Consider the following 19,468-nt stretch of genomic DNA (forward strand, 5'->3'; position numbering starts at 1 on the left):
TTCAAACTAGTGGCCATAAGTCACACCTAGGATAGAACTGTGGGAGAAGGGTGGCTTGGGCAAGAACCAGTCTTCCTTTTTTACCTTGCCAAGAGGACAACCTGGAAGGAAAAGTCTTTTACTGGAGATAGAAATGGGAAGGTGCAGCCCCTAACTTGGAATGGCTATGAAAGATGCTTGTGAGACATGAAAGGCATGAGAAAAGGTACAGGGCAGAAACAGGAAGTAGGTTTACAAAGTACACCACCACACACATTCACTTCAAGTTTTATTTTGCCTCTTGCATGGTCTTCAGATAGTTTTACAGTTCGTTTTCTACAGAAACTGTGATCTAAACAATCAATGAAATGTCATTCCAACCTTAATAAATATTCATAACCATAGAAGAGAGCATAGCACTTTACCATCCTAGAGTGATGAAGGTACAGGCCTGGACATCTGTTTCATGGTTAGCATCTGTGACCAGACCAGCCAAAATGATGATTATAAGCCAAGATAAAAACCACAAGCAAACTTGCTAAAAATCCTGATTCCATAGATTGACACTGAAATCCTCCAAATAAATTCCAGAATTGTCCACTAGAGTACAGAATGTACTTTAAGAGAAAACCAAGTGACATTAAGCTGTTTTAAGCAGTATCTTGTAGAGATCTTCCTTTCCCCTTAGCCTTCTATCAGTTAAAGGTTTCTACCCTGAAATAAAGAGGCCCTCTGCCTCCTCTCCATTCATCTTAACAACTCAGTGCACACTCACAGGCCCTGGCTTAAAGTCACTAAGTACCACTAGGTACAATGCTTTATGATTCAAAGCCCATACTGATGGAACTTCTTCGGGAAGGAAAATGCCGTTTCCTTGCCCTTCCAACCTCAGCTCAAATTAAAACAGCTGATAACAAAACTGCATGGAAGCAAGATAACAAAATACTGTTAGGAATCCATGGAGAAATCAGCCAGCCATGATGAAAAAAATGAATCCTGCAGAGATTACCTGCTAACCTCATGCTCAGAAACCCTAAAAACACCAAATCTAAATTAAAATAGATGGAGCTTTCAGAATCTGTGGTTTAAAAAAAAAAAGGGTAATCTTACGTCATTGGTTAAAGTGTGCTCAATGTTTCTTTTAAAAATTAGATTACAAACATGCAAGAATTAAAGACTCTGATTTAATAAAACCAGTTGTAACAGGTCTTGAAATTAAAGGACAACTGATCTCCGGGCAAATGGGACCAGTATAGTCCCTGAACCCTATCTGATGTCAAAACTAACATTTCACATGCTGACCTGCAATGAGGTTAATTTCCAGAAGTGACTACACTTTGCAAGACTGAGTCCCATGAAATTAGGCTCTCATACCCAAAGTGGTCATGGCCAAGCCCTAGGTGGGAGGCACTTTAAAACAGTAAGACTTAAAAAAAAAAAAAAAAAAAAAGACAAAAGTAATGAAAATTTACCTTCCACTGATTTACATTATTCAAAGTGCGCCATCCTGAACCACACCCTTTTTCAAAAGGAAAAAATATTACAAAAACAGTGAACACAAAGGATAGTCAGGTTACAGCTAGTTTATATACAAAAAAATTTACAAGTCTGCCATTTTTAGGTTTTTGCCACAAATAACTGCACATTTGTCCCTACAAAGCACAACATGCCTGAACCAATGGTCACTACAAGAGACAACTGGCCATGGCTTTACAAAGAGCAGAAAACTGCCCCAAATTAAAATCATTTATTCCGCTTAAACTATGCCACAACCATCCCACTTGGAATCTCTACCCTGAAGCCTCTGAAACCCACTAAATCTCTCTCATCTCTGCTATGTCTCCAAAGAACGAAAGACATTTCATCCAGTTAAGTCAAGGATGACAAATGATTCTGATTACTCTTAGGTAAGAAATGCAACCACGCTGGATGCAGAACACCGTGCTGACTACTACATTTATTCAAGATCCCCTCCCTATAAGCCCACGTAAGAGGTCTTTGCACCTAACACAAGACCCAAAAAGGAGGCCCACATCTGTTTCAGACAAGATCTGCATCAATACTATCTTCCAACCAGTGAGTAATCTGAAAGTGTGATGGGTGAGTTTTACATAGTCTTCGTTTCCAATCCCAATTGGCTGATTTTTTACCATTCCAGAGGCTGAACTGTATGAAGACCCCAACCACCACCCTCCAGGTGAAGTTCAGAGACTTTCGGACAGTTCATAGTGCCAACAAATTTCACAGGCTCCGACCAAGTATAACCACATCCTTTGGAAATCCTTCCATTTTTGCAATTTCAAAACAGCCTAACTTGCTGTAAAATTCCAGAATTCTTTTATCATCTGGTCTCACTTCACAGAAAGCCCCTCGGGAGCCTAGAAATAAAACAAATATTCAAAATGTAAATGTCAACTGGAATTATGGATAGGAATTATGATGAATCTTTAATATATTTCAAATAGGTGACAGTAGGACCTTATCTATAACAATCCTTAAACTTCATAACACGATTTTTAAAATTCAGATAGAACATTCAACGAATATTAGTACTCATCAATACTGAATACTGCAGGGGCGACTATCTTAAATTACAGGTATGTTAACTAGCTTGAATGTGGTAATTACTCACAATGTATTTCATATCATCTAACTGTACGCCTTAAATATAGTTAATTCTCAAAAAAATACCTCCATTAAAAAAATTCAACTGTCAGTGAAACTCTTCCCCAGAAAACCTTTTGGGGAAGAGGATGTAATAAGAAACCCCAATGCAAAAAATACCTCTGTTTAATGTTTTAATATAAAGTACCTTTGAAGAGCCCACAGGGCAAAGGCCACGTCTTTGTCACAGCCAATATAACCAGAATACGTTGTATATTCTAAGACATACCTCATATACCTGCATGATTCAGTTCCAAGCACAACACTGAGAATCTTCAAAGACAATTGTTTATTCCACAAGAGGGATTCCACTAACTCAAATGACACAAAGATGCAACAGGAAGTGCATTCCCATGTATCAACAACCCTCTAAGTAAGTCTCAAACAAGCTGTCCATTTTTGTATTGCCCAAGGGCTAAAAATAGTTTTGCACATTTTTTTAAAGGCTGCGTTAAAAAAAAAAAAAGTACATAGGGGCGACAGACTGGTTCACTATCATAGAGCATGCGGACTTTTCATCTTGGGGTCATTAGTTTAAGCCCCACATCGGGCACAGAGGTTCCTTTAAAAAAATTAGGAGCATCTGGCTCTTGATTTTGGGTCAGGTCATGATCTCACTGTTCAAGTTCAAGACCTGCATCAGGCTCTGTGCTGGCAACATGAAGCCTACTTGGGATTCTCTATCCCTCTCTCTGCCCCACCCCATGGTTGCCCCCGATCTCTAAATAAATAAATATATTTGAAAAATTAATGTGGGGGGGGGGCACCTGGGTGGCTCAGTCAGCTAGGCGTCTGACTTCAGCTCAGATCATAATCTCACAGTTCATAGGCTAGAGCCCTGTGTCGGGTTCTGTGCTGATAGGTCAGAGCCTGAAGCCTGCTTCAGATTCCATGTCTCCCTCCCTCCTTCTCTCTCTCTCTTTGCCCCTTCCCTGCTCATTCTTCCTAAGAGATATAAATATTTAAAAGTTTTTCAAAAAAAGATTAATGTATGGAATTTATAAAAGAATATGCAGGGGCGCCTGGGTGGCTCAGTCAGTTGAGCATCTGACTTCGGCTCAGGTCATGATGTCATGGTTTGTGAGTTCGAGCCCCGTCAGTCAGGCTCTGTGCTGACAGCTCAGAGCCTAGAGCCTGCTTCAGATTCTGTGTCTCCTCCTCTCTCTGCCCCTTCCCCACTTGTGCTCTCTCTCTATCCCTCAAAAACAAATAAATGTAAAAAAAAATTTTTAAATATGTAATTAAAAACTTTATGTGGTCACTGGAGTATACAATATTATCTAGCCATTTACAGAAAAAATCCTCATGCCACTAATATAAAGCAAAGTTATTTCTGAAGATTTAGTTTAGAGAACACTCAAAAGAATTTGGCAGCTTGCAGTGCCTCTGTGGCTTAGTAGGTTAAGCATCCAACTCCATTTCAGCTCAGGTCACAATCTGTTTTTGACAGTGAGGTTCACGTCGGCCTCCACACCAAGAGCACCAGAACCTGCTTGGGATCCAATCTCTTCTCTCTGCCCCTCACTTGCTCACCTGTATACTCTCCTTCTCTCAAAATAAATAAACTTAAAAAAAAAAAAAAGACAACTCTGCATTACTTTTTTTCCCCCCAGTAGGCTTTACACCCAGCGAGGAGCCCAGCACCAGGCTTGAATTCACAATCCTAGGATCAAGACCTGAGATGAGCTCAAGAGCTGGACGCTTAACTGATGGAGTCACCCAGGCGCCAAGCAACTGTGCATTCCTAAATGAAGCTTCCTTTGAAGGTTCATTTAATTTTCAATTATCACAGTGAATCTCCTGGCAAAATAAATTTAACTTCATGTGTTCACTTCTCATTTAAATGGGGCTCAAAATAAGCATTCATAGTGCAAAAGAGCAGCATTTTCCAATGAGTAATACATGTGCAACTCTTACACCACTAATTAATCAGAAGCCAACCATACATGCTGGGGAAGGGAATGCAAGTTCACTGTAATTCACTTCTTTCTTTTTATCCTGTCCCCACCAAGCCTAACCACCACCAGCAGCTACACGAATATGTACTTACCATTAGCCTTCAGTGAAGACAGGAGGCAAGCCATCATGCTTTTAGCTACACTTGGGTCAGTTACTTTTTTGTGAATATCCATCTTTATCAGAGAAGGGAAGTTAGCAAGGAAAGTTTCTGGCAATACTTCCTGCTCTTCATGGAAGCTCAACATTATTTTCTGTAAAAATTTAAAAGAATCTCCTGACTCTCAGTAACTCATTATACATCTATACCCCAACCACAGAACCCAGCAATAGGAAAAGGAAAGCAACATTCAGTAACTCTTCCAGTCATTAGTCATTATGTACTTATGAGATTAAGAATTAATTAGCTTATAACTCTAGCTGAGGCATTTTCACTTTTAAAACCATTTGTCTGAGTGTAATGTGGTATCCTGAATTATCCTGGGACAGAAAAGGACGTTAATGGAAAAACAAGTGAATAAACTGTGGAGTTTATAGTAGTGCACCAAAGCTGGTTTCTTAAGACTTGGACATATGTAAAAAATGGGTGAGGGGTAACATAGGAATTCTGTATTATCTTTGTTAAATGTAAAAATATTCAAAATTTTTTAAATGTATTAAGTTTGTACTGCTTGCACAAAATGTGAATGCAAAAAAGGTTATAGTAGACATGCTGATCATTCTTTGTATGTTTCTATGCTGAAAACTGCCAACTGTCAGATATGAAACAGTAATGCATCAATAGCTCCATCACCAGCATGCAATAGTTAACATCTATGTAATTATGAATAAGTGAGGCCACTCCACTCCAGCCTCTTATTACAGAGCCATCTGGCTACAGAAGGTAAAAAATAGTAACAAACTCTGGAGAGAATAGAAGTACCCTGGCATGGGAGAGAGAAGAATTTCAGAAAAGGGTAAGAACAACAACATGGAGGAAAAAAGACAACTGTCACAAATTTATCTAAAAGAGTCCACATGTCTATCTAAAAGTATTTACCGAGCATAAGCACGATCAAGAAGGAATTTTTTAAATGCATATTCTATAAAATAAAATGCATATGCTGATGCATAAATCAAAATAATCATAAATTATAGAGAAAAAATTCACTGAAGTTGGGACAGGGCACACATATGACAAGAAGTGCTCCTATCTGTAAACAGACTCTCAAGGCAGCTCTATTATTGTTTTTTATTACAATGAGAAATACATTACTGAGAAGGCAAGTGAGCCCCCTACAACCAAGCAAATGAAAGATTTTAATTAACTTGCCAAGCACCCAAAGAAGAGGCCATTTAAGTTTGGTACTTGACAACAGGGTAGGGGCAAAAAAAATTTCTTTATCTATATTGTTTTTACTGGAGTATTATAACAACACCTCCCCGACCCCCGCCCCCGAAAAAACCACCTCTTAATGCTGAGGAAACAATGGAAAAGGTCATGCTTAAGAATAAGTAATGAAGTGCCTGAGTGGCTCAGTCGGTTAAGCGTCTGACTCTGGCTCAGGTCACCATCTCGCAAGCTTGTGAGTTCAAGCCCTATGTCAGGCTCTGTGCTGACAGCTCGGAGCCTGGAGCCTGCTTCAGATTCTTTGTCTCCCTCTCTCTCTGCCCCTTCCCTGCTCGTGCTCTGTCCTTCAAAAATAAGTAGACATTATAAAAACAAAGAGTAAGTAGGAAGAGAGGTGCCTGAGTGGCTTAGTCAGTTAAGCAGGCCAACATCATCTCACAGTTCCTGAGTTTGAGCCTTGCATTGGGAGACTGTTTGGGATTCTGTCTCTCCTTCTCTCTGCCTCGTTCCAACTTGTGCTCTCTCAGAATAAATAAAAATTAAAAATTAAAAAAAAAAGAATAAGCAGTAAAAATTCTTTTCTGTAGAAAATTTAGAAAGCAATGACATTTTTTGAGAGCACATGGGCGTGCACGCGCGCGCACACACACACACACACACACACACACGGGAAGAACAGAGGGATAGAGAAAATCTTAAACAGGCTCCATACTCAGTGTGGAGTCTGACAAGTGGCTGGATCCCATGACCTTGGGACCATGACCTGAAATCAAGAGCTGGACGCTCAACTGACTGAGCCACCTAGGTGCCTATTGAAAAGTACTGAAATGTATCTGCTTACTTTATCTTAGTTAAGTACTTTAAGAAAAACTACTGTAGTATATTTCTAAACCTATTACCTCAGCCTCGGAGAGTTCTTTGTCACCATTTGGCTTGGTATACTTCTCCTGCATGAAGGGGATCCAGGAAATTTTACATTTTTTAATGAAGGGGGTCACATCTACAGTGCCCAAGGCATAACCACATATGCCATCTTCATCTTCTAAGACAAAACAGTAATCCAGGCTAAGGGAAAGCAGCCCTCCTACTAACCTGCTCAGAAGAAAAGAGGGCAGAATGAGTTTTTAACACAAAACTTTAGACTTCAGTGCCATAAGGCCTTAATGTACTTGAATGGCAACCTATGGAAACTACATTTCGTGTAAAAAAAAAAAAACACATTAATATTCAAATTTTATTAAAACTAAAGTGGAATTTCTAGAAAACTTTATTTCTAGTCATCACCTCCCCTTAACCTGATAAACCTGGCTATGAAATGTTACTCCCAAATCCAACAAATCCAAATACTTCATCACATACTTGTCTCCAATAAGGTCAGGCTGACTTTGAAAAGGTAAACCCACTCCATCGTCATACATTTCTCTGCAAATCTTGTACACGGAAGCCTGAAAATATAATCTAGTTAAGCAACACATCGAGAAAAATCGCAACAGAATTTAACAATAGGACTCAAGTGAGTCAGACTGAACTCCCAGGACAAGCAATAACAAAATGCCTTGCCTATCATAAATATCCCCTCTGCTTTGTTAAATATTTACTCATTGAATATACTTGTACAATCAGTTGAAAACAGCATGTTATAGTAAACACTGAGAATTGTTTCAAAGGAGAGGTTTTAGGCAGTTTAGTGGATTCAAAATGCTGTAAACTACACTATTGAGCCTCTCAGTTTTGTATACATCCAAAATTTTTTAAATAGGTCAATGGTCTTTAAACAGGCTGTTTTCTGTAACTGATGGTCAATAGCCAGTATATACTTCACAACTGAAAATTATAAAATACTAGTAATTTATTAGAGAAAATCAGCCAAGGACTACATACCATTTGGACATACTCTAAATACATTTCAACTGATTTTCGTAAAAAAGGACTTAAGCGACTTAGCTCAAAATGTTATGAGCCTAACTTCCTTTTTAGGTTGGTTCTCCCTTAAATATTAACCCTCGTGTGTTCAACGTTTCAGTTAACTTTCTCCACCTAAGGCTCCTATTTGAAAGTACTGAACATATTCTTTTAACCGAGGAGTTCAAAGGAAACTTGTATCATAACCATACACCAAGTTGGTAGGTAGACAATTACCTCATCTTTAGGAAAATATGGTCTGATAGTATAAACTTTGGAGGTAGGAGTCAGTGGGGGTGGTTGAAAAAAGAGATCATTTGCCCCATCAATTGGCAGCAAACGCTGTGGGAAGAAACAAAAGGAGATGGATTAGCTTTGGGAAGATATTCATTTCTTTAAATGGGTGTGCACTGCAGATTACCAACTTAACATTAACTGGCTACTGCAGGCAGACCTAAAGAAGAGGGGTGCACTATGCTCTACTAAAATAAATACCTCTTTGCTGGGGGAAGGGGGTGCTTCTGAATAGAAATTACCCAAATGGAGTTACATAGCTTTAGTGGCATATTAATGGGGATTTAAACTTACAGTAAAAACAAACAAAAATAAAAACAAACAAAAAAATCTATTCCAGTATCACAAATCTTTTTTTTTTTTTTTTTTTTTTTTTTTTTTTTTAACCAATCTCATATAGACCATCTCTGTACTAAAAGATGGCAGAACAGAATGTCAGGAGGAGAGGTTTGGTCTGAAGAGGGTTATCTGTCCAGGAGACGCTTTATTCCCAAAGCAATGCGCTTCAGTTTGCTGTGCGCAGCAGAGCACCTGTTGGGGGGAGAAAAGTAGAGCACCTGAAAAGTCCATGAACAAATTCCAAACCAAAAATGTTTCTTATTTTGTTCAAATGTTCATTAACAGATGTTCTTTCGAATACAAGTTTTATTTGTAAAATAACTGGGAAAGTATCCAAAAGCCCTTTCATCATTCATTTGTATAATTATTCATCCTTTTTGCTCATGGAGTTTCCACTGGCAGACAAGCATGCGCGCATTGTGCATTGCGGGCGCAGATTAAAATGGTGTGCGACCTGCAAAGAAACAATGTGAAGTGTATACCTAGAGCCGCTGCGCTTCGCAGGCGCGGGGGGAATTGGCAGCATCTCCTTCAGAAATTACTGTGAAAGAGGAGGAAAATTTGATTTAAAATCCAGCTATGTAACTAAATTGAATTTGGGACTAGAAAGCCTTCGGCAGACCAATCCTTCCAGCCATCTGATGCGCAACATAAGGTTTCTCATAAAACAAAGAAAATGTCAATTCAGTTGTGAATTCATATTGATACCTGGAACTCTCCTGCTAGACCACCTCTAAAGGCCCAGGGTTCTTGGTCTCCAATTAAGAACTGTGCTGAAGAATGACTACGACACCCTGTTGAGATCAGATCCAAGCGGAGAACGTTACGAGAAAGGGGATTTCCTGGGGTCTCAAATGTCCAACAAACTAACAAACACTTTGTGGAAATAGCTCTCTAACAATAATAATCCAGGGTATCAGGAAAAGGCTGTGATAATAGTTTTTTAAAATTTGTGATGGAATTTTAATACTGATGTTTTTTTCCTCTGATTCACGAAAAATCACTTCTAAGAATTCTCTTCTTTAATTATTGGAAGAAAAAAATCAAAGTTTGTCTAGGTCAAGTTTGTAATATTCCCTATACACAGCTTTAAAAATCAAGCCAGCTGTTTGCTCTGTAGTAAAATCACAGTAATTCTAAAAGTGAAATGAATGAGACAGATAATGAGACATTTTATTATCACAGCCCATGAAGGAATTAAACCTGTCTGAAGTCACATTTTACATTATGAGGAAGGGTACAGGAAGGGACAAAGGGGAAGGGGGGGGAGGATTAATCTTGTCAGAAAACTAAGGTCAGCAGAATAAACAAATTGTTCAGTAAGTTGATGACAAAACACAATGAAAACTTTATTTTTTCTAACAAGGACAATCCAATTTAGATGTGGCTAACAGTAACAGCAGTCAGACAAATTCCGAACACTAAGGAGAGCCCACTGATGCTCCTAATTTATCCAGAGCTAAGACATACTTTTCTTAAAAGTATGATAGTACTGGGCTCCTCTGATGGACCATTATAATTTTTGCAATGCACACAGGCATGGAGTAACAGAATTTGAGGTCCAGAAGTCAGCATTAAGATCACCACATAACCAACTTCCGAGGCAATAAAGAAAGCTAACAAGAAATAGTTAAAAGCAAGTATTTGGAGGCCAAATCAAAATCACCTGCCTAGTCTTCTGACAAGATAAAGCAGCGCAATATAGTTCTTTTCCATTTGAAGACAGCATTCTACCTCCTGTTCAAGTTAACAGTCTCATCAGTACAAGATATAATGTGCTAGTCAGACAGTCCCAAAGCAAACCAATTTTTTTATTCACAATTCAGGCCCATTAAGAGATTATATCCAGGTTTGTCATTTTTTCAGGGTAGGGGTACTTTAAGAAAACATACATAGTATGTAAATTTGTAAAAGAAATATGAAATAGGGTCAAAATTTAGGCTGAGAGAACCTGCCCCATTCCATAGCTCAGTGTAAATTTACACTGCAGGAAAAACTATACTCTCAAACTTTAACATCAGCCAATTTCCCCTACCCCCCACTTTGAGACTACAACATAACTAGCACTTCCAACTATTACAATAAAAAGCTGCATGTACGAAGAGCTGTATAAATGAAAACATGGTTAATGCCTCAGTCGCTGCGCAAACGTGACTTCAGTTCATGCCTACTGCCCTTAAATCTGAGCTACCTCACATATAGACCTTTCAATTTAAACTAATTAATCATGACGCGCTGTGAACATCTGCCGCTGTCCATCCAATAGTAGTAGACACTTGTGCTGAGGATTCTCCCATCTGTACACAATGGGGAAGAAGATAATAGAAGTCGTTAGTAATCAAAAGTACTGCATAGCCACATTCTTTAAAGGACTGAATGCCAGCTGGACTGGAGAGAGAAGGAAAACAAAGGGCTCTAATCAGTAACTCCCTGATATTACTATAGATCCATGAAAATACTCTCCTTGTTGTGAGCTTTGTGTAAAGCTATGTGGATGCCAAGATAATTATTTAAAACTTCTAAGATGCTCTGAACTTGAGATGTACAATAGCTACCTACACAATTTGGGAAAGCTGCCCATGTAATTGCACAATACAGAAGTAAAATCTGAAAGTAAAAATAAATGATACTGTATATTATCAAGAATTAAATTTTTAATAAATCTTGAATTTAAAAATGAGTATCAAATGTTTTAAGTAATACTTTCCCCCAAGCTCAAGAATCCAGATTTCATGTTGGAAACAAGATTTAAATCCCTGTGAGAGGGGCACCTGGGTGGCTCAGTCAGTTAAGCATCCGGCTTCGGCTCAGGTCATGATCTCACGGTTCATGGGTTCGAGCCCTGCGTTGGGCTCTGTGCTGACAGCTAGCTCAGAGCCTGGAGCCTGCTTCAGATTCTGTGTCTCCCTCCCTCTCTGACCCTCCCCTGCTCACACTATCTCTCTGTCTCTCAAAAATAAATAAAAGACATTAAAAAAAATTTTTGTAATAAAATAAATCCCTGTGAGAAACTATAACCCCTTGGCCAGAAGCCTGGAAAGCAAATGCTGTCATCCAATAACCAATGTAGAGGTATTTCCTGAGCCTAAAGGCAGGTATCACAGAAAAAAGGTGCCTTGGAACCTTTTAACAAGAGGTCAAAATTCTTCTAGGGCTGCCTGGACAGCTCAGTCAGTTAAGCATCCAACTCTTGGTTTCAGCTCAGGTCATGATCTCATGGTTCATGAATTCAAGCCCCACACTGTCAGCACGGAGCCCACTTAGGATTTTCTCCTCCTCTCTCTCTGCCCGCCTCCTGTCCTTGCACACACAAGTGCGTGGACGCTTGCTCTCTCTCAAAATAAACTTAAAAAAAAATTCTTCCACCTGTTGTGCTATACATACACACATATATATGTATATGTATATATGTATAAACCCAAAGTTCTGTATTTTCAAATTAACAGAGACTCTACATTTTGGCTGCTAACTAGCTGCGTCATAGGAAAGCTATCATTAATATTTTAAAAGTCTAAAAGTATGTAGGCAGAAAGTAAAAAAAAATCTCGCTGCTACTACTCCTTAATCTCAGCTCACAGTGTTTCACACAACTATTTCACAACCAAGACCAGATAACCCATCACAGTGTTTGTGACTACTATGAAAACTGACATGTCAGTCAGCCTTGCTGCCTGCTGTGTGCTGTATGTACATCCATTACATATTCCTTATAGCTGGATTGAAAACCTGGAAATGAAATGAGGTCCCTGGAGAAACTTGGCCATGCTGGTGCTTTTTACCAAGTTTGAGATTTTCCAAAAAAATCAATTTTCAAAACAAACATATAGAAGTCTATTTAATGAAGAAGAGAGTTTTTAAGGGATTGCAATTTTCATCCCCTGCTAAAACCAATTACTTGGTAGAGGAATAAAGAGATGTGAAATAATACCAAGTAGCACCAGAATAGCCTACCACTAAAGCTCGCATGCGCACAGGGCTGGGAGGATGGCTTCCTCTTGCCAGGCCCCTTAGGTCATTTCAGCAATTGTTCTGTTAAACACAGCATTAACGTTATCAAGACCCAGCAAGCAGCAGAGAGCTTACACAGTCACAATTCATAGTGTCTCATCTCCAAATCAGATCAAAGTGGTATACAGGGTTCCATCCAGGAAGCATTCAGTCAGAGCAAGTTAAAGTCAGTACTTTCTAACACATTTTCAAGATATTTATGTTGAATTAGCCCAAGGGAGAAAAATCAATGTGCTTGATGTATTTACTGAGACTTGCACCTCAAGTCAGCCAACAATGGCTACACCTTTGTAAGAAATCTAAGCAAAGAATTCAAACAGAGTTGGAATTTCACCAGTTTCCTAAATATTTTTCTCCCTGTGGGATAATCTTTTTTTTTCTTTTTTAAGAGACAACATATCTGAGGAAAAGAGATTATTCCTGGTGCACCTACCTAACCACTGTACAAAAGACTTCACCATAGACATTATACTCTTGATATCCCAAACATAGGAGTACATGTCATAAAGGATTGTCCTGTTGGCACAATTGGAGAGTCGAGTGAACATTCCCATCACCAGTCCACACATCTCCTCAAACTTGGCTGCTCGTGATCGCCATTCTTCAATCTATTGAGGATCAATAAAAATATGACTCAAAAACTGCAAGCGTAACAAAATAAACTGCTTATGTTATCAGGTCCCTGCAATTTATCCTAAACATTAAAGCATCACTGGGCTTAAACTCTTTAGATAAGCAATAAAAGTCTGTGTCTCCCCAAACTGACAAATATTTCTGAAATAATCAACTGTCTTTTCTTCATTTTTTCACTGTAAAGTCAAACTATGGAACTCTATGGACCAGAATCAGCAGTCCACAACTACTTTACAGAGCATATTCTAAAATGTGGTCAATTTTCTGCTAGTTATCAATAGAGTAATTTAAAACGTCATATCATCAGTATGGGGAAGCACCCAGGCTAGAGAAGCATATAAATCAAGCATACTCACTTTTTCGGAGTCCTTTCCTTTGCAATTGACACTGACAACACTGCTATTTGCTCGAAGCCACTGGAATTCCCGTAACATCTGTGCTCCTTTGGGTCCATGCTCATAAGGAAGGTAGAATAGGTCAGCAAGCAACTGCAAATCCTCTAAAGTCACTGGTTCCACAGTATACAAAGGCTTTTCATTTGGACCTGGCACAAACTGTTCCTTGTTGGTCTGTTCATCAGTCTGCATGGGGGCAATATCACCAATGCAGTCTTCCTGCATAGACATCTCTGGGGATTTTGATTCAGCTATACTCTCTTTATCTGTGTCCATTGGTTTCAATTCCTCAGACATTTTAGCTTCAACAATTTCAGTGAGTATTTGATTGTCACTCTTGTGGTCTGTCTCTTCTTGTTTTTCCACTACCATGTCCATAGGTTCCTCATCTGGTTGTTTCTTTTCTTCTTCCTTGGTCAGAGCTGTAGACTCACCACTCAAGGCTGCTCCCTGGCTCATAATGGGCTCCTGGTAAACTGTTGTGACTACAGTTGTGGCATTTAAAGAGGGTGCTGCAACTAAGGGAGTTCCATCAACTACACTTGCTTTAGCTCCACTGTGTGCAACTTGCCTACCTACAAAAACAAATTGCCACAAAGATAATCAAAATTAGAAACAGAATAGATCAGATCTAAAGAAATGTTTTCTTATTATACCTCTAACCTCAATTTGAGATTCCAAATATTAAGCCCTGAGAAGAGTACAATTCCTCTAAACCACTAGGGAGGTGGGAAGGGAAAAGAGGAAAGAAACAAATAATAAACATCCCTTAAATATGCCAACATGTTATTATCTTCTCTTTTGAAGATTTAGATCTAAAAATAATTATTTCAAAAAAGACATTTTTAAAACAAATTAGCATTCCATCAAGATAAAAGCTACCTCAGACCAAAAGTTAAGATTTTAAAAACCTTATTTCTCTAGATTTTACTTTGTTTTGTGGGCCTCTGATAGAAACATCATAAATGTTCTTTATGATTTAACCATGTGATCCAAACCCCCCTTACAACAAAGGGCCAAACTCACTGCTATACTGATGAGGTACACCAAACTCCTGCAACCACTCTGTTAAAGCTAACTTGAGAGCCATCTGTGGACTATAGAGCACATCAGTTTCAATATCTTCATCACTGCCTTCATTTTCTAACTTTATCTGGATCGATACAGTACTGTCTTCACTGTCAGCTGTGGGGAAGAAGAAACACAAAAAATGGTTTTGATTACAAAAGCCTCCTGACAAATGAGAGGGCCAAATGCAAAAACACCGGTTGTTACAGTACAACTAGAGAAATAAGGAACAGGAACAAACCTTAAACATAAAAATGCACGCATAACCAAGACCCTTAACTGAACCACTTCACCTAGAAGTCATCTAAATAAATTGCTTAACAGCTAGGTGGCTCAGCTAGTTAAGCGTCTGAACTTCAGCTTAGGTCATCATCTAACAGTTCCCGAGTTTGAGCCCTACATTGGACTCTGCACTGACTGTGGAGCCTGCTTGGGATATATTCATTCATTCATTCATTCATTCTCTCTCTCTCTCTCCCCCGCTCCTCCCCTGATCACACTCTCCCTCTCTCTCTCTCTCTGAAAATAAGCTTAAAAAAAAAAAAGCTTTAAATACATTGCTTAATGTAAAATCCCAAATGAAATACAAAACTCTAATTTCAGGGGCTCCTGGGTGGCTCCGTTGGCTGAGGATCTGACTCTGGATTTCAGCTCTAATCATGATATCAGGGTCGTGGGACTGAGGCCAGTGTCAAGCTTCCCCACTGAGCATGGAGTCTGCTAAAGATGCATTCTTTCTCTCTCCCTCTGCCCCTCTCCCCCATTTGCATTCTCTCTCTAAAAAAATTAAATTAATCTAAAAAATTGTTTTTTAAAAGCCACTAATTTTAGAATCACTGGAAAAGTCAGTCATAAATGTTTAGAGTGCCAATCACTGGGAATGCGAAGTTCAAGGCATATAATTTCCATAAAGAAAACATTCTCTACCCTTGACGGGCTTATAAATTAATGGACAAGTCATTTGAAAACATAATAAGCAAACAGGTATACTGAAGGGAAAAGAGAAAAATCAACAGGGAGCCCACATATTAGCACATAATGAAGCTCTAAACCAGCATAGTGTTAGAGAAAATGAAGTCTGAACTCTGGGCTTAGTATCCAAAACCACCTATTCCTAGCTTTCTTTCATATTTCCCTGCACATGGCCCAGTTTGGCCACTACTCCTTAATGTGCTTCATGCTTTACCTTAAAAGCAGCAGGAGGTACATGCCAGGCACCCAGAGTAAACTGAGACTATATTTTGTTTTTTTAATTCAAGGGGGTGGTCTACAATGACTGAGCCTTAAAGGGAGGCATTGATCCAATAAACAAAATTGGAAGTAGTACAGAACTGAGAAACAGAACACAACTATAGGACTACATACCACACCCAAGCACCATAATGTGTGACATTTCCATACACCCTAAATCAGCCAAAATTCAGATAACTTCAAATTTTCAGTGTCCAGTGCTTTTTATCTCTTGTCCACCAATCCTTTCATGCCCAGCAACCTTTACTCATACTGTGATGCAGTTTAAGTATCCCCTCCTCTATGAAATGGTTTCTTAGCACCACTTTTGCTTAGCAGAAATAATCACTCCCTCCTCTGTGTTCCCACAGCACTTTTGAACAATTTCCTCAGCATTTATCAAACTACAGCACAGTCGTCTATGTGCTTTATTCAAAACCAGACTATGGTCTTCAAAAGCGGGGATATTTTATTCTCTGCATCCTTTCTGCCAGGAAGGTGCACTTGCCAAATCTTAATAAGTGTTTAAATATTAACGAATAAACAACCAGCCAGCATTCTCTTACTCAGAAACTCAATTGGGAATTTTTCATGAATAAAAAATATCAGTAAGCCAATGTCTAAAATGACAACACGAAACTTGTTCATGAATATAAGCTGAAATCTAAATAATGATACATGAAGTAATTCACGTAACAGCTAGTCATCTAAAATATCTCATTTAATAAAAATCACCAGAAAACATAAATTGAATCAGAATAATTCTAGGAATAATGGGAACACTAAAAAAACTACTTTATGTAGTACTCAGATTTCAAAGTCACATTTTGAAAGCAAAGAACTGAGGCCAAGAAGTTACTAAGTAATTTGTCCAAAGCCACTCAGCCCTTCTTCTATCACACATATATTTCACTCATAGGACTAAACAACATACTTTAAAGATTCTCTTAAATTATGATGACAAACCCACTTGCCAATAGCTCTAGTTAACCCCACCACTCCCCCCAAGGTCAAGGATTAAGCCGTCTACTTACTCATCACTACATCTTTCCTCACTCCATTCATGTTTGATTTGTACCAGGTGGCAAGGGTATGGATAGCAACATAGTTGGCTTCAAATTCACAATTTGGATTAGTAAGGACTCCTTTTAACCGTGGGATGAGTTCTGTGGATCTTCCTTTGTATGGGCCCAGAAACAGTCTCTTCTGATCATAATCATTAGCATGAATATTATCCCAGATTACTGGAGCCCTCTTAATAATCTTAGAAACCTCTTCAATAGATTCCACTGGAATTTCTTTAGAAACAACTTTTGGACCTAGAAATAATGACAATCATTTGTTAAAAGACCCTCAAACATGATTCTTCAAAAATAAAGTGCATTCAATTTTTATTGTATTTTGTTATTTACATATTTTCTAACAATTGTTCTTTTTTTTTTAATTTTGAGAAACCAAGACGAGAGTGAGTGGGCAAGGGACAGAGAGAGAGGGAGACACAGAAATCTGAGCAGGCTCCAGGCTCTGAGCTGTCAGCATAGAGCCTGACATGGGGCTTGAACCTACAAACCGCGAGATCATGACCTAGGCCAAAGTCAGATGCTTAACCGACTGAGCCACCCAGGCGCCCCACAATTTTCCTTATCAAAGTAACACAACAACATGTCTTTTTGAGTATTCAGTTTTACCCAAGCCCTCCCGGATGTTTCCTCAGGTCAGACTTCTAGAAATGGAATTAGCAGTATAAAGATATAAATATTTAAGGTTTGGGCAGACTTCCTCAAACTGATATGTTAATAAGGAACAAAGTTTCCGGGTGGTGCCCAGGTGGCTCAGTTAGTTAAGTATTTGACTTTGCCTCAGGTCATGATCCTGAAGTTCATGAGTTCCAGCACCACACCAGGCTCTGCCAAGCTCTGTGCTGACAGCTCAGGCCTGGAGCCTGCTTCAGATTCTGTGTCTCCCTCTCTCTCTCTGCCCCTCCCCTGCTCACCTCTGTCTCTGTCTCTCTCTCTCGCTTTTTTTAACGTTTATTTATTTTTTAGAGAGACACAGAGCATGAGCGGGGATGGTCAGAGGGAGAGGGAGACACAGATCAGAAGCAGGCTCCAGGCTCTGACCTGTCAGCACAGAGCCTGACACCGGGCTTAAACCCACGAACTGTGAGATCATGACTTGAGCTGAAGTCGGCTGCTTAACTTGAGCTGAAGTAGGCCACTTAGGCGCCTCTCTCTCAAAAATAAACATTAAAAAGAAAAATTTCATGTAAATAATTTTTTTCCATTATAATACAGCTTGTTGATTACTGTCAATCCAGCAGAACAGCTTTCATTTTAATAAAACACTCCCCCTTCTATGGTTGAGATCAATACCTTTCAGCCCAGTTCCCTAGAGATCTATTATTTATCAGCAACTGATACTCAGATTCACTGCAAACTCCTTAAAGACATTTTTATACTAAATGAAGAATGTATGCTTCATAAAAGAAAGTGAATTTTAACAACAAAGTTTTCTGGTTAAGGCTCAGTTTTCAAAAAGTATCCAATTAACCAGAACAATCAATTTCTTATGTTCTAGTTAACTGAAGTTTTGCTGTATAAATCTTAAAGACTTACCCGTCCAAAGCACCTCAATTCCAGGTAGAAGCTTTTCACCCACAGTCCTCAAATAAGGAGACTGAGACACATTTGGGTAACAAAAAGTGCCACAATATTCTGAATGTAAGAAGGAAAATTAAGTAAAATAGTTAAGAGTGCAATGGTCATGGATTTTAAATGTGGGGAAAAAAATGTCTACCAATTCTATTTTCATACAAATGATAAAAAGTTTCCAAGTCCTGTCTCAAAGGAAGTAAACTCAAATGGGTAGTTCATTAAACAATCAATCAAAAAAAAGAAAAACAAGAAATCAATTCATAAAATCTGATATTCTTCCCCCAATAATACATATCGATCCTTATGATCTACAGTTACTAGAAATACAAATTTACTAAAGAAAATAATTAGAATTTTTACCATTTTCTACATACTTTGAACTGGCTACATCTCGGTACAATTAGAGACCATACAGAATGATTTGACAATATCATAACAGATAAAATACAATATTATGTGCCATGCTATTAAGACTCAACTGCAACTACATAGTAATTTACAGCTTCTGCACTGAAACAATCAGCAAAACTAAGAGAACCGACGTAATGGGAAAAGATATCCATGACATATCAGATAAAGGGTTAGTATCTAAAATCCATAAAGAACTTATTAAACTCAACAACCAAAAAACCGATAATCCAGTGAAGAAATCGGCAAAAGATATGAATAGACACTTTCCCAAAGATGACACCCAGATAACAGCCACTTGAAAAAATGCTCAACATTACTCATTATCAGGGAAATAGAAATCAACCACATTAAGATAGCATCTCACCTTTGTCAGAATGGCTAAATTAACAACTTAGGCAACAACAGATGTTGGCCAGGATGGAGAAAAAGAGGAACCCTTTTGCACTGCTGGTGGGATGCAAACTGGTGCAGCCACTCTGGTAAACAGTATGGCGGATCTCCCAAAAATTAAAAATACAACTATCCTACAACCCAGCAACTGCACTACTAGGTATTTATCCAAAGGATAGATGTTCTGTTTCAAAAGGGCACGTGCACTCCAATTT

The 19,468-nt window shown here is 38.7% G+C and overlaps 1 protein-coding gene across 1 annotated transcript in view; it reads right to left on the reverse strand.

Moving 5' to 3' along the window:
• Nucleotides 1-255: 255 nt before the first annotated feature.
• OGA (O-GlcNAcase) overlaps nt 256-19,468 on the reverse strand; it is a 29,045-nt gene continuing 9,832 nt past the window's right edge. The window contains exons 6-16 of the mRNA XM_029932431.1: nt 18,414-18,512; nt 16,833-17,117; nt 14,527-14,685; nt 13,462-14,075; nt 12,906-13,080; nt 9,173-9,258; nt 8,069-8,173; nt 7,289-7,374; nt 6,829-7,021; nt 4,694-4,853; nt 256-2,357 (exon numbers count right to left, since the gene is read on the reverse strand). Of these exons, the coding sequence (XP_029788291.1) occupies nt 2,221-2,357; nt 4,694-4,853; nt 6,829-7,021; nt 7,289-7,374; nt 8,069-8,173; nt 9,173-9,258; nt 12,906-13,080; nt 13,462-14,075; nt 14,527-14,685; nt 16,833-17,117; nt 18,414-18,512 (2,099 nt within the window). The 3' untranslated portion in view covers nt 256-2,220. The remainder of the gene's footprint in view (nt 2,358-4,693; nt 4,854-6,828; nt 7,022-7,288; nt 7,375-8,068; nt 8,174-9,172; nt 9,259-12,905; nt 13,081-13,461; nt 14,076-14,526; nt 14,686-16,832; nt 17,118-18,413; nt 18,513-19,468) is intronic.

Source organism: Suricata suricatta, chromosome 2 (genome assembly GCF_006229205.1).
Source record: "Suricata suricatta isolate VVHF042 chromosome 2, meerkat_22Aug2017_6uvM2_HiC, whole genome shotgun sequence".
Classification (NCBI taxonomy): Eukaryota; Metazoa; Chordata; class Mammalia; order Carnivora; family Herpestidae; genus Suricata; species Suricata suricatta.